At 37.4% G+C, this 16,148-nt stretch overlaps 1 protein-coding gene and 1 non-coding gene across 2 annotated transcripts in view; both read left to right on the top strand.

Annotated features, from left to right (window-relative positions):
• Positions 1–16,148, top strand: part of SMC2 (structural maintenance of chromosomes 2) — a 29,352-nt gene extending 13,204 nt beyond the window's left edge. Inside the window, exons 14-24 of the mRNA XM_070935498.1 lie at positions 30–234; positions 1,709–1,844; positions 3,383–3,507; positions 3,844–4,037; positions 7,227–7,370; positions 8,300–8,494; positions 11,753–11,953; positions 12,531–12,647; positions 13,341–13,501; positions 14,273–14,420; positions 15,547–16,148. Coding sequence (XP_070791599.1) covers positions 30–234; positions 1,709–1,844; positions 3,383–3,507; positions 3,844–4,037; positions 7,227–7,370; positions 8,300–8,494; positions 11,753–11,953; positions 12,531–12,647; positions 13,341–13,501; positions 14,273–14,420; positions 15,547–15,738 — 1,818 coding nt within the window. The 3' untranslated portion in view covers positions 15,739–16,148. The remainder of the gene's footprint in view (positions 1–29; positions 235–1,708; positions 1,845–3,382; positions 3,508–3,843; positions 4,038–7,226; positions 7,371–8,299; positions 8,495–11,752; positions 11,954–12,530; positions 12,648–13,340; positions 13,502–14,272; positions 14,421–15,546) is intronic.
• LOC139313520 (U6 spliceosomal RNA) lies at positions 9,094–9,200 on the top strand. The gene has a single exon (XR_011600124.1). It is a non-coding gene; the product is annotated as a U6 spliceosomal RNA (small nuclear RNA).

Raw genomic sequence — 16,148 nt, 5'->3', positions numbered from 1 at the left:
GAAGCTTGTCCTTTCTCCATTTGTACTAGGTTGGTGATGACAATGTTAATGTGGCCCTTAGTCTGGTGGGCTACGATTCTGAAATCCAAAAGGCAATGGAGTATGTCTTTGGGCAGGCCTTGGTCTGCGATAACATGGATAATGCCAAGAGAGTCACCTTTGACAAAAGGATAATGACCAAAACAGTCACTCTAGGTGGAGACACGTTTGATCCTCAGGGCACACTGAGTGGAGGTACTGGCTAATTTTCTATTCTTTCCTACAATATACTTTAGACATGTCTCTGTTATATTTAAGGAAAACATCGAGTCTTTTCTTTTACTGCATTTATAACTGCATTTATCTGCTTGTCCAAAACCTACACGTGTAAATTCATCTGTGTAGCCAACCTATTACGCTACAGAGTGAGGCAGGGGTGAAATTCAAAATTTTTCCCTACTGTTTCTGTGGGCGTGGCTTGGTGAGCATGGCAGGGGAAGGATATTGCAAAATCTCTAGTCCCTCCCCACTCCTGGAGGAAGGATATTGCAAAATCTCCATTTCCTACCCACTCTGGGGCCAGCCAGAGGTGGTATTTGCCAGTTCTCTGAACTACTCAAAATTTCCGCTACCGGTTTTTCAGGACCTGGTTTGTTTTTTTTTTAATTTGATTTATATGCTGCCCTTCTCCGGAGACTCAGGGTGGCTTACAATGCGCTAAGCAATAGCCTTCATCCTTTTGTATATTTATACAAAGTCAGCTTATTGCCCCCACAACTGGGTCCTCAATTTACCTACCTTAGAAAGGATGGAAGGCTGAGTCAACCTTGAGCCTGGCGAGATTCGAACCTGCAGTAACTGCAGGCAGCTGGTCTTAATAACAGGGTGCTTTAGACCACTGTACTACCAAGACTCTGTTAGAACCTGCTGAATTTCATCCCTGGAGTGAGGGTCTTGGATAGATCGTCCCAAAGATGCTTTTTCAGGAGGAAACTGGACTTCCTTGTTTTTTTCTTCTGAAGACATTTCCTTCTCATCCAAGAAGCTTCTTCAGCTCTGGCAGGATAGTGGGGAATGGAAAGATTTATATTCCCCTTGCAGACAGCTGGTCATTTGCATCCTTTTAGAGGGCGGTGAAGCACTTGGAGGTTTATCTCTACAGACCTTTAGCTATACAATTTGGGATGAACACCCTTTGAATGGTGCTGGAGTAGGAATGGATTTCCAGAGGAAAAATTGCAGACTACAGGAACTAGGAGCACTACTCAGGTGACCCTGAGGACACAGATAACCCTCCAAGTGGTTCAACGACCCTCTAAAAGATGCAAATGACCAGCTGTCTGCAAGGGGAATATTAATCCTTCCATTCCCCACTATCCTTCAGAGCTGAAAAAGATTCTTGGATGAGAAGTGAAACATCTTCAAAAGAAAGTCCAGTTGCCTCCTGAAAAAGCACCTTTGGGACAACCATGACCTGGATGACTGAGAATCTCTACAGACTCTTGGATAGATCATTCTAGGATCTTCATAATCCACCAATACCATCCTGTATGTATCATGACAGTCAGCTGCTGTGGGAATTTATGTAGCCCAGGTATCACAGATTCAATATTATGACATTTGTCTGGAATCCAAAGGATTTATGTGCAGAAGTTTGAACAAATAAGAAATACTCCAACTCATATTTGAACTAGTTTTCATGTATGCAACTCTATCTTTTGTAAACCAGGTGCACGGTCTCAGGCCGCTTCAGTTTTGTCCAAACTTCAAGAAATGAAAGAAGCACAAGACGAATTGAAAGCAAAAGAGGCTGAGCTACAGATGACGGGAAAAGAGATAGCAAGTCTACAGGTGACTCTTGAAAAGTACGCACTGACCAATTTATTTTACCCAGGATCTCTGGGAATAGGAAGATAGTTCAGTATGATTAGTTTATATAAATTAATACTTAAAAAAAGTGGATCTCTTCTAGACAAAAATCTGTAAAAACATTAAACTTAAAATTCGTATATAGGTAGTCCTCAGGTTACATCACATGACTGCCCCGCTTAGCAACATCAGTTCTGGTAATCATTAGGCGAAGACTGTACCGTTGGGCAAGGATCTCATGCCTCTCCTGCCTTTCCATGCTCGCCTCTGTTTCAACTCCCCCATTTCATCCCCATCTTTGCCTTTTTGGCTATCCCCTTACCCACCGCTGCCTGTCTCTGCCACTCCTTGCTGGCCCCAGCTGATTTTCACTGCCTTCTTCCTCGTGCTGTTGATGAAGTGTGCCTGGACAAGGCAAGGTCTCATGAGGTCTCTGTAATGCAGCAGATGGCCTTGCAAAGGGCCAGCATCAGCAGGAGGAGGAAGATGGGGACCGCCTTCTGCCGCCAATAGCCTCCCACCGGCCAGTACGCTCCCACAGAGAGGGACTCCTCAGGGTGCTGTCAGCTAGGCAGTGTCGGCTGGCCACCCCCAGGGGGAGGGCCTTCTCTGTGGCAGCACCTGCCCTCTGGAACGATTTGCCCCCGGAGATACGGAGGATATCAGATCTCCGGGCTTTTCGCCGTGCCCTAAAAACTTTTCTCTTCCATCAAGCAGGGCTGGCATGAACACCCCCCCCCCCCCCGTTTTTGAGATATTAGATTTTTAATTGTTTAATGGGTTTTAGTCGTAAGGTTCTTAATTTTTGGCCAAAGGGTATAATTCTTTTAAATTTTTAAATTTTGTATTGGATGTTTTTTACTTGGCTGTGCACCGCCCTGAGTCCACCAGGAGAAGGGCAGTATACAAATTTATATATATGGTGAAGGCCAGCTAGGGTGGCAGCAGAGTACAGGATAGCTAAATGGGCAGATATTGGGGTGGGTGGGAAGATAAGTGGGTAAGGGCTATCGAAGTATCTCCTGCACTCAAATGCAAATAGGCTGTTAAACATCTAATTCTGATGACGTGATTGCGGGGTCACTGCTATGGCTGTCATTTCAAGAATTGGCCATAACTAACTTATTGAGTGCTATAACTACCCTGTTTCCCCCCAATAAGACATCCCCTGATAATAAGCCCAATCGGGCTTTTGAGTGCATGGCAATAAGTCCCAAGTGCTTATTTCAGGGTTCAAAAAAATATAAGACAGGGTCTCATTTTCGGGGAAACACGGTATGCATAGTCATAAAACAAATAGTCATTAAGTGAGGACTATCGATAAAAGTTTTGCTTTTGAAAGCTAACAACTACGTGCACCCTTATCAAATAATACTTTTATGTATCTTCTTGATTATAAATCTGACAAAATTAAAGCATGCTGTACATGATTTTGGAACGTTGTGTTCATACTCAGAAAATAACGAACCATTTTTAAATGTATAAAAGCTTTGTTGGAATATAAAAATGTTTTAAAATTATTACATCTGTTAAGGTATCATCAACTGAAGCAACAATGGGAAATGAAATCTGAAGAAGTTGACCTGTTACAAACCAAGTTACAACAAAGTACTTATCACAAGCATCAGGAAGAACTGGATACCCTGAAAAAAACCATTGGTGAGAAGAAAACAGTTATAAATACTACAAAAATGTTACTGTCTTGAATTGCAACCTATAGATGTTGCTCAGGAAGAAAAGTTGGCTTTGAATCAAACACTTCAAACATTTTAAGCAAATAAAATAATCTAAATAGAATTTAAGTACCGCAAGCCCAAAATGGGAAAAAAGCCATAATTAAAATTATTTTAAAGTATTAATGATGACATTGGATTATTATTTTAGATAGAATAGTAATATTTAATTTTTTTTCTAAATTTCAGAAAGGGATATTTTGCTTTCTGCTGTGTAACTTTTCTGTTTAAAAGCTACGATCAAAACAATCTCTGTTTTTAGAGGAAAGTGAGGAGACGCTAAAGAAAACAAAAGAAGTGCAAAAAAAGGCTGAGGAAAAACTGAAGGTGCTGGAAAATAAAATGAAAAACGCTGAAGCAGAAAGGGAGAAAGAACTGAAGAATGCCCAGCAGAAACTGGACGGAGTCAAGAAAAAGGCTGATGCTTCCACCAAAAAGATGAAGGAAAAAGGACAGGTAAACAGTTGATAGCAATGCCACTATAAGGCCAGCCTAAAAAAGAAAAAGACTCAATCGGCAAATAGATTCTTTTTTTTTTTTAATCTTTATCTGTGTTCAAGTTTCTGAAAGAATTTATGCTGAAGGACGAGCAGCTCTGTTTGGTACTTTGTGTCATCTCTTAAAATATAACAGAGTTGGAAGGGACCTTGGAGATCTTTTAGTCCAACCCTCTGCTTGAGCATTTCAGACCAGGGGTGTCGAACTTGATTTCATTGAAGGCTGCATCAGGGTTGTGTTTGACCTTGGAGGGCCGGGGTGGGCTTGGCCAGCTCGATGTCACTCGTATCGGGGGCACCTGTGGTAGCCCAAGCGCTCTGCCAATGAAAATGGACTCCCGAGCTCCGTTTTCAGTTGCGACGGCCTCCTGCAACCTTTTGCCAGAGAAAACAGCTTGGGAGGGTTGCATGCAGCCCTCCCAAGCTCCATTTTCGTTGGCAGAGGCACTGCGGGCTGGTCCTTCCCTGTTTCCAGGGTGGCCCCACGGGCTACATCTAAGCACCCTGTGGGACGGATCTGGCCCCTGGGTTTTGAATTTGATACCCCTGCCCTATACCATTTCAGACAAATGACTTTTAATCTCTTCCAGTGATGGAGCACCCACAACTTCTGGAGGCAAGTCATTCTACTGATCAATTGTTCTATAATATAACAGCTAAAGATTATGTAAATATTAAGGTATTAGTCTGAAGTCTTGGCTTTCAGCACTCTCATCTTTCCCCTCTCTCTTCCATTTTACCACTATTAAAACTGACTTGGTTGAGGATTTAGTTGCAATGATAACACATATTAGTAGTTGTCATTACTTACAATGTAAGCTACAAAGAACCCTGTTGGATCAGAAGCTGCTTCATCGCTGAGTTATGACTTGATCCCCTTGCCTATTTCAGATATTTCTCCTTGAGATTAAATGGCTAGGGATAAATTTTTGTTTTTTTGAATCTTCCTAGGAAAAATATAACATCGTTCTGAATAAAGGAAAGAGAGAATCTTTCCTAGGTAGCTGTGGATGGAGGAGGGAAAATCTAATGCAATCCCCTACGTTTTTCATTTCAGAAGTGATTTGTGTCCTCCCTTGGACTGAAAAGGAGGGACTAGCCCAAGTCACACAGCTGATTTTGTGCCTAAAGCAGGACTAGATCTTCTATCTATTTTGTAGCTTGGTGCCTTAACCACTCCACCAAACTGACTCTTTCTATCTGTACTAGCAAAAGAAAAGTAGTTTATTTTACTTAGGATATATTCAGAATCTGGCCTGTTTCCTTACAAAATTTCCCCCCGAGTCTCACTTAACAGTTTGGATGGGCATATCTATTGTGGCTTCGTTAAGATTTCTTCTTGAATCCTAACCCTTATTCTTTAAACCTTACATTCATTTGTGCTTCTCTTTGCTGCCATGTGTAGACATCAACTCTGCATCTGATTGGGTGCTGCGGGCCCAGGAATGAGAGAGCTCCTTACACTTGTTAATAAAAACCATAGATGAAGCTTCTAGCCCGTTCTGTGAAATCTCATTCACAAGTTTCTGGGCTTTTTGTATCTTGCTGACAAACAGCAACTCTGTGCTGCTCATTGGGAGACTCAGATAGCTATTTCTGCCTTGTAAGGCGTCATCAGTGAGCCACACCCTCTTCTCAAGCTTACGTAGGTAAAACCTGGCTAGAAAGAATATGCACATAAAAGCCTACGAAAAAGAAACATTGTACCTTTACAGGGAGGATACTTGAGAAGAGGGTGTGGCTCACTGATGACGCCTTACAAGGCAGAAATAGCTATCTGAGTCTCCCAATGAGCAGCACAGAGTTGCTGTTTGTCAGCAAGATACAAAAAGCCCAGAAACTTTATATATATATATATATATATATATATATATATATATATATATATATATATATATATATATATATATATATTAAAAAATGCATATAGTACTATCTTTTTTTTCCTTGAAGGCAAAGCTACGTTCCTCTCATAGCGTTAAGCTAAATAGAAAACAGAAAATTCTAAATAACGGGTTGCCCTTGAATTAATGATAATTAATGGTATATAATGTAACTTTGATCGTTCTACCTTGTTCAGCTTAAACAACAGATTTTGTAACTGATAAAGAAAATCAGTGGGGAACCATCAGAACTGCAGAAGTGATGATTTATGAACCAAATCTGTGATGTTCCCGAAATCAATCTTGATACTCTCAGTTCACTTGGAGGAGTGCTAGGGTGCATACATATGTATGAGTTGGGTTTCAGGGTATAAGCAGAATTTAGGAAACTGGCTTTTCTTGTCTTGTTTTGAACTGGTTATTAATGGCCAAGGGAAGCTTGAGATTTCTTAAAAGCTTATTTGGGATTCTTTGATGGTATCAACTCCCTTGATATCAGCTTGTTTTATCTTCTACATTATCTACAATCTGAACTTAATTCAGGTAAGGCTGACAAACAATGGATTTATACATTACACAAGGAGAAAATAAATATATCTTAAAATTAAGCTTTGCATCCCTTTTAAGGAACTAGATATGGAAATGCAAATTTTGCATTAATGTTGTGATGACGATAATAAAGATGATGATGTCCTGTGCTGAGCACATTAGTCTACAAGCGTACCCCATAGTTTTCAGTTTACAGTTACAATCTCCCCATTCTTCCATTTAAGGCTGATGTTTTCCAGATCTTCCTGAAATGTTTGGTGCCAGATTTTCTTTGGTCTTCCTCTTTTTCTCCAACCATCTGGTGGTATCCAATTGATTATGGTCTTTCCTGGATGTTGCTTACTCATGCAGAGCACATGTCCAGCAAAGCGCATTCTTAGTTCTGCCACTATCTCAGAGAGTCTTTGGGAATTATTCCTTTGTAGAATTTCCTCGTTTGTGACATGGTCCCGATATGAGATACGAAGAATCCTTCTTAGATAACGGAACAAGAAACTGAAACTGGAAGTGAAGTCCTGCATTAATGTAACGAAATGTAATTCCTCCCTGAGATCCGCATTTATACCACACCATACAATTAGCTTGAATAAATATTATGTATGCAGCTCAAACCTTTAAATGCTAATAATACAGACATCCCATTGTACTTGGCAGCACTCACTCTCCCGTAGGTGTGAATAAGATTATATTGTTAATATCTTCATTATATTTTTTAGGAGGTTGAAGCACTTGTTTTGGAACTTCAAGAACTAAAACAGGAAGCAGTTTCCTATGACCAACAAATAGAGGCTGTGAACGAAGCCATTAAATCATTCCAAGAACAAATTGAGACCATATCAGCTGAGGTAGCAAAAAATAAGGTTAGTCTTTTTCTGAACTACTAAAATAAATACTGAATGTATTCATTTATTTTTATCTCGCCTTTATCACAACTCACAACCCTGTGAGGTGGGTTGGGATGAGAGAGGGTGACTGTTCCAAGGTCATTCAGTCAGTTTTCATGCCTGAGGTGGGACTAGAATTCATATGTCTTGGTTTCTAGCCTGGTGCCTTAACCAGTAGACCAAACTGGCTCTTAACCAAATGTGCCTTATCTAGAACACAGAGAAAGGGATGTGATGGCTCAGTGGCTAAGATGCTGAGCTTGTTGATTGAAAGGTCGGCAGTTCAGCGGTTCAAATCCCTAGTGCCGCGTAATGGGGTGAGCTCCCATTACTTGTCCCAGGTTCTGCCAACCTAGCAGTTCGAAAGCATGTAAAAAATGCAAGTAGAAAAATAAGGACCACCTTTGGTGGGAAGGTAACAGCATTCCGTGCGCCTTTGGCATTTAGTCATGCCAGCCACATGACCACGGAGATGTCTTTGGACAGTGCTGGCTCTTCGGCTTTGAAACGGAGATGAGCACCACCCCCTAGAGTCAGGAAAGACTAGCACATATGTTTGAGGGGAACTTTTACCTTTACCTTAGAATACAGAACTATTTTTTGTGTGTGAAGCTTTTAGAATATTAAATGCTTTTAGTCTTTCATGGTGAACAACTCATTGTGCCCTAAGTATCTTGTTGGCAAATCTTACTGTAGTTATTAGAAATTGGTCTTTATTTCATATACAGCACTGAGTTTATAACTAGAGGTCCAGATCTTGCCCTCTAAATGGGCCTACCACAGAATCTCCAGCTAGCTAATTCAATTTCTTGCAATTTTTTAGATTTAAACTTAAAAATAAAAAAAAATTGACCTATCCTTTTAGTGGTAGTGTGACTGGGGAGCTTTCTGTTATATCTCTTCAGGAATCTGTGAAGAAAGCGCAAGAAGAACTGGCAAAGCAAAAAGCGATGGTGCTAGCTCAAGATAAAGCAATTAAAGGCAAATCTGCAGAGGCCGTAAAATATAAAGAACAGAATAATGAATCGCAACTTAAAATTAAAGAGCTAGAACACAACATCAGTAAACACAAACGGGAGGCTTTGGATGCTTCAGCAAAAGTAAGTTCATGTTACATCTATTTCCCTGCCAACAGTTATAGTTCATAATGTTAATATTTCATGTCAATAAAAACATGCTCCTCACATATTTCAAAGCATATCCCCCCAACTCTAAAATGAGGTACACAACTTGCAGTTACTCACAAGCTTGGCTTTGGCCACTAAAACTCTTCCAATAGTTGCCACCATATTATGGTGCAATTTTTAATTATGACTGAAGAGAATATTTTTTAAATACATGAGGAGAAATTTTATATTAATTCTATTCAATTTCATTATACTAAGATTTAAATCTAGGGCCACCCCGCACACCAGATTGGACTTCCTTGTATGGACCTCAGCCACCAAAGTGTATTTCTTGACTTAAAATTGTTTGTACCTTCATGTTGTTACCTGACTGGAAAACATCTGTAATTGAGTAGCCAAATCAGTGAACACTCCATTTATAGAAACAGATAAAATGCTAAACCGAGTCTGAGAAATTGCATCTTTATTACCTTGGAAAGATGCTGTTGCCTAGGTGTGTGCAAAATATTCCATGGGGTGTTCTTAATATGAAAATGGGCTGTTTCAAGAGGTATCAATATATATGAGGTCAGGTGCTCGCTTCGGCAGCACATATACTAAAATTGGAACGATACAGAGAAGATTAGCATGGCCCCTGCGCAAGGATGACATGCAAATTCGTGAAGCGTTCCATATTTTTATTTTTGGATGCGGAGAAAGCATTTGATCAATTGAATTGGCATTTTTTAATGAAAATAATAGAAAAGATGCAGTTTGGAGATTATTTTACCCAATCTATTAAGGCAATATATCAGAAACAAACAGCACAAATAATAATCAACGGTAGTTTAACAGAAACCTTTAAAATTGAAAAAGGAACAAGACAGGGATGTCCCCTGTCTCCGCTACTGTTTATCTTGACTTTAGAACTTTTGTTGAATAAAATACATGGGTCAGATAAAATAAAGTGAATTAAAATTAGGCATTATGATTACAGATTACGAAGATGACTTGGTTGTTACTTTAACCCAACCAGTGCAATCGGCTATAGGTTTAATGGATATAATTAATCAATATGGACAAGTATCTGGATTTAAAATAAACACACGAAAAACAAAGATAATAGCTAAAAATATGACTATAAACCAAAAAGAAGAACTAGAAAGAGTAACACGATTCGAAATAGTAAAAAAGATTAAATACTTAGGGGTTTATATTACAACTTCAAATGTAAAATTATATAAGTATAATTATGAACTGTTATGGCAAAAAATATAGAAAGAGATGGACAATTGTCTCTGTTGGGAAGAATAGCAGCAATAAAAATGGATGTTTTGCCTAAGTTTTTATTTCTTTTTCAAATGATACCAATACTCAAAAAAGACGCAAATTTGGGGGAATGGCAGAAGGGTATTAATAATTTCGTTTGGGCAGGGAAAAGACTGAGAATAAAATTAAAGATAATGCAAGATATATGTGAAAGAGGAGGTCTCAAAATGCCCAATTTAAGATTATATTATGAAGCAGCTGCCCTATCAGCAATCAGTGATTGGATTAATTTAACAGAAGAAAGAATTTTGAGTATTGAGGGATATGACTTGTTATATGGTTGGCATGCCTATTTATTATATGACAAGAAGGTGGATAAGACTTTTAAAAGCCATATATTAAGGAATGCTTTATTGTGTGTCTGGAAAAAGTATCAATACAAAGATACCTATAGATAAGATACCTATATGGGCAGTACCCAGACATGCGATAGAGAATATAAATGTAGAACAAAAACAAGATGTGATTACATATAAAGAGCTTCTTAATATGGAAAGAGGTACGTTACAGTTAAAGTCTTTGAATGTATTAAAAGAAGAAAGGATTATTCAAACTTGGTTTCAATACGGACAGTTACAAGCTAGATGGAAAGAGGATCAGAAAATTGGTATCATGCAAACGGATGAAAACTTGGTAAAACAAATCAGAGACCAGAGTCAAATGCATATAAAAAGGTTGTACAATACACTGATAGAAATAGATTCAGAAATGGAGTTAGTTAAAGATTGTATGATAAAATGGGCACAAAATATTGAGGAACCAATAATGATGGAAACATGGGAAAAAATATGGGTTAGAAATGTAAAATTTACGCAAGCTCAAAATCTGAGAGAAATTTTTTATAAAATGTTTTATAGATGGCATCTAGATCCTAAAAAGTTAGCTCGTATGTACCCAAGTTTACAATCTAAATGTTGAAGGTGTGAGTGTGATGATGCCATGTATTATCATATATGGTGGACATGTAAAAAAATCATTTTGGATAAAAATATGGTGGATTATGCAAAACATTCTTAAAAAGAAGATAAAGTTTACCCCACAGCTGTTTTTGCTGGGTATAATTACAGATTGTACAGTTATAGAGACTAATTTGATTTTAAATTTAATAACTGCAGCAAGACCAAAATTTCAGCATATTTGAAGGACTATTCAAATGAAAGATATATTTTGGAATGGAGAAGATGGATTGACTATATTCAAAACAAATATCGGACTAAAAAGTTTCAAATAGTTTATGAATGAAAATAGAGATTTTAGAAAAGTACTTATATTTAGTCAAGTAAAAGGGGAGTTAAAGCACAAAAGGAAGATAGGAGTCTGTAGATGGTTAGCTTATGTTAGTATATGTTTGTTGAATGCTATACCCTGTATTTTTCTCTGGGAAGTTGGGGGGAGAGGGTTGGGGAGGGAGGGGGAAGGTGAGATGGGAAAATATTTGTAAAATTCTCTAAAACTTTTCAATAAAAATATATATGAGGTCAGGTCTGAAGCTCCTGGCTGATTCGGTACCTAGAACATTCAGAATGGCCAGTTTTAAGGCCAGAATGGCGTACTTTTAAACCCTTAATGCTGCTCCCATATTTTTCCTACTTTCAGGAGCATACAGTGGTGGATACATGGGACATCCAATAAAGACCATCTGATTTTATGCCACAATTGCTCATATGCAATTCTGCATGCTGCAGAAAGATATTTTCTTCAAAACAGGCAAATAGAGAAAGGAATAGCAAAAATAGCAAAAAATTTAATTATTTCAGTTCCCCCCGAAAGTTGCAACAGAAATGGTGTGGGATTTTGAAGCTTTGACTAGTGTGCCCCACCATGCAATCTAGAGGTCTCCATGCTGATAACATGGCAGCTGATTTGTGCCTTGACTTACATTTACAAATGCTTTCTGCTTGTTCCTTTTATGCATATTGACAGGTTGCTAAGATGCTTACAGACTATGAATGGATATCTTCAGAGAAACATCTTTTTGGCCAGCCAAACACGGCTTATGATTTCAAAACCAATAATCCAAAGGAAGCTGGGCAGAGGCTTCAGAAACTGCAGGAGAAGAAGGAGAAGCTGGGCAGGAATGTCAATATGAGAGCCATGAATATGCTTTCAGAAGCTGAAGAAAGAGTTGAGTTGCTCTTATTTCACTCCCCAACCTTACCCCTACCATAAACAAGAGTCTTCTCAATCTAATGTTCTCCAAATCTGGGCAACCAGATCCACAATTCCTAGATGCCATACAGTTAGAAGTTAGAAATATCTGGAGGGTACGATATTGGAGAAGATTTGTGTACCATTTCTGGCATTGCTGTGAATAATGTGGAACAATGTGGTTTTTGTTCATTTGGCAATCTAGGTAGTGTTTGCACATGCAATTCATTGTAGGCATTCATCAATAATCCTGTTAGTGAATGCCTATGCAAACCTCAGTTCTAATTATCAAATATTCAACGACAACTAGATGTTCAAAAGATTAAGAGGCCTGGTTTCAGAATGCCCTAATTAAATTACATGAAATTGATTAATTTCAATGGTAAATCAATGGTAGCTTGATAGGCATTTACAAAGACTGGTTTTCTCTGATAGATAACAGCGATATCAAGGAAGAGTGACAGAGATCCTTTCCTAGACTAGTCAAAAACAGTTCCTTGCACATCATTAGCCTGTATTTTCTCTGCCTAATCCTGATTCTCCTCTTGTACAGTACAATGACTTGATGAAGAAGAAGAGAATTGTTGAGAATGATAAATCTAAAATTCTTGCAACAATTATGGAGCTTGACCAAAAGAAAAATGAAGCTTTAAATATTGCATGGAAAAAAGTAAGTCTCTATGCTTCCTAGCCAAAGATTTTACAACAGACTCAAGATCATGCCTTATTTCATCCTTTAATCCTTTAATTTCATTCAGAATGGTACATCCTTAACTAATTAAGATGTAGCATTCTGATAATTACCATCCCACCTACCATGCCCAGAGGTCCAATCAAACAAAATTATGTGAACAAGAAATTATCATCTACTGACTTTAATTGTATTACATGATGCCTACTAATGCAGGAATACACATTTGGGTGCCTGGTAGCCTCATTTTGATTAATCATTGATGTGCTGGGTCTACATTCCAAAATATCGGAGAAATCAAGATCAAAATTAGATTTTATTTCATTTTAGTAAAAACTAGGTACAGTTAAAATAATTATTCTCCAAATATTTAATAAGGTGACATCACCACTTTTGGAAAGGTTGAAGGAATCATTCACATGGTCCCGAACATCTCTGCTAGTGGATTCAACTCCTCTTAAACACACACAAATCAAATTTGAAGGAATAATTTAAGAACTCCCTGGAGCATATTTAGGCCCAGGGGTAAGAGGAAACCCTATTTGAGAAGCAGGAATCAATTCACATAATATTGGTAGGCTAAAATGGTCTAAAATTTTGAATCGGCAGATTCCATGATATTCCTTGGATGCAAATTAATTTCTCTGATGACATGAATGTTCAATTTTCTAGGTAAATGAAGACTTTGGATCCATTTTCTCCACCCTTCTTCCAGGAGCCAATGCTATGCTGTCACCTCCTGAAGGGCAGACAGTCCTTGATGGTTTGGAGTTTAAAGTTGCCCTGGGGAACACTTGGAAGGAAAATTTAACTGAATTAAGTGGAGGCCAAAGGTTAGTACTGTTTTTTGAAGAACAAACAAAATAAGACAACTCTGGCTTGAAGTTTTTCTTTTTAATTCTTCCAGCATTTCTCCAAAAGCTTGCAAAGGTCATAGTTAATTTGACTGCAGCAAATATAAAATGCATACGTCCAGAGAAAGTATGAAGGTGTTTGGAGGAGGATTACTTCCAAGCAGATACTGGGTGCATGAACCATAATATTTTATTGCTTGAATATCTTTAGGATTGAATGACATGTAAATGAAGTAAAAGAAATAAAATGAAACATTTTCTGACTTTAGCTACACTGTGGATACATGCTGTTTTGATAGATGTTTTAAGTCTAATATTTATTCCTGGAAGAATATACAGTTATTCACAACATGAATTCCAGTTTTCAAACTGTGCCTCATATTTTGTAAATTTCCGGGTAACATTGAACATTTTTTAAAAAATGGTTCCTACAACTTTTTTACAGTGACAAACTGCTAATGTCACCAGGGATTAAACAGTACACTCAGACTAAGAATGAAATAAAATTTATTCTGCATTCAAAGAGGGAAGGGAGCAAAAGTTCAAAGGAGAAATTTAAAAATTAGACTCTTATCAACAGTCCAGCTTGATAGATATAATGAAAAAATAATTCTTAAAATTGTTACAAGAATTTTGTTTCAGGAAATTATGGTGATAAAAAACCCAAGACATTTTCTTTGATGTTAACATTCTGATGGGATTCTTTTTTTTGTATGGTTCTTTTTTAAAAAAAAAATATTATATTTTTAGATCTCTTGTAGCGTTGTCCTTAATTTTGGCCATGCTTCTCTTCAAACCTGCTCCCATTTACATCTTGGATGAAGTGGATGCAGCCCTTGATCTTTCACATACTCAGAATATTGGGCAGATGCTTCGGACCCATTTCAGACATTCTCAGGTAACGAGAATTCACCAAAAGCATCTTCATGCACTGTTTTGAAACTGTTCTTTTCTCTATTTACCATAGGGAAAGTCTGTTCCTGAATTAATTTTCTCTGCTTTACAGGCAAACAGCTTATACATCTTTGCTCCAGAATTGAATCCCTTATTCTCCTAGGTTGTCGTTCACATAAAACAAATGACTTTTTTTCTATTCTCAGCTTCTGGCGGTCTGCCACTATATATATAGGCAAAAGAAAAGAAAATGAATCCATTTTGTGTAAAGGCACAATTTGCATAAGATACAGTTCATTTTAGTTGCCATAAGTCATTGGTTGATGCTTGAATTTATTGTATTTTTGCTTCTCAGAGTTTAATGGGGTCAAATCTAATTGGAACTTGAATGGGAGACCAACAGGAAATCCCAGCCCTGTAGACTAGCCTGCAGAGTCGAAAAAAGTGCTGAAGTAGCAAACCAGTTTCATACTGTTGTAAAGAAGATGACATGGATATGTCCATGGAATTACTGGGAGCCTTGTAAATGCCACTAATTCATTGACATCACAAGTTCAGTTGCTGAACAAATTATTAAACAAGGACCATCTATGCAGTTACACTTTGTTGATTCTGCTTTTTTAATGCATGTTTTTACAAGGTGCAGAGAGGTGTAGGTAACTTTCTCTCACTATCATGCTATATTCTGGCTATTTTATTTCAGCAAAGTTGAAGTATTTTTTCTAATATCCCAAATAAAAAACTGGACATGTTTCTTAGAGACTTTTTCCCCCCCAAAATGGCTAACCCTTCTATTGCATAGTCCTAGGATATTTCCAGAGTTGTGAACTTTTTAAAAACTTTTTTTTTAATCAGAGGCTCAAAAAGGCAATATTTTTGAGTGTTTCAAACTCTGTAAGTATCAACACAAATAATTTAAATATATGCATGGATTTGTATTATTTAAGTATCTTGTTTGTTTTCACATGCTATGATGATGCCTAGCCTGGATAAAATTTGTACATTAACATTTTGATAACATGGTTATTTTTACTTTTTTTTTATCTGTTTCAAAACTAGTTACAAAATGCTATGTTCAGCTGAAAGCCTAGTTTAATAGTTTAACCTGATTTTTCTGTTCTTTCTTCTAGTTTATTGTAGTTTCATTGAAAGACGGTATGTTCAACAATGCAAATGTGTTGTACAAGACCAAATTTTTGGATGGTGTTTCTACTGTGGCACGATACACACAGGCTCAGAACGGAAATATTGGAGCTGGACAACAAAGAGCTGATAAACTAAACAAGAAAGAAAAGAGACTGAAAAAACCAGTGGATGTTTGAAAAATATTTCCAGCTTGACGATTTGCCTACATTTATAAAGAGAAAATGGGATGCAATTAAAATATAGAAATGCCTCTTTGTTAGCATAGCAATATCCATATATTATTTCTATAGAGCCCAGAGATTCTCTGTACTCAACAGTGTGAGGGTACAGAAGGGTTAATCTGTAAGTGTAGCTATTTTTCTTAATTTAGATTAGAAATATTTTAAAGACCTGTAAATATCTCTTATTTTTTTCTCATTACAAAAAAGCTTGCATTGGTTTAAGAAACAAAATCACACCCATGAAATTTACCTGTTTCCATAAAGCAAACTACTTACTGGCCAGGAGTGCACAATCATATAAAAATAAATAATATATAATACATAATCAGAAGACTATAAAATTGTGTACTAGTATGTAACATTGT

This window comes from Pituophis catenifer, unplaced genomic scaffold (genome assembly GCF_029215685.1).
Source record: "Pituophis catenifer annectens isolate HBS135680 unplaced genomic scaffold, rPitCat1.0.hap2 SCAF_2, whole genome shotgun sequence".
NCBI lineage: Eukaryota > Metazoa > Chordata > Lepidosauria > Squamata > Colubridae > Pituophis > Pituophis catenifer.
The sequence above is the reverse complement of the archived record's forward strand: the minus strand, read 5'-3'. Positions and strand labels throughout refer to the sequence as shown.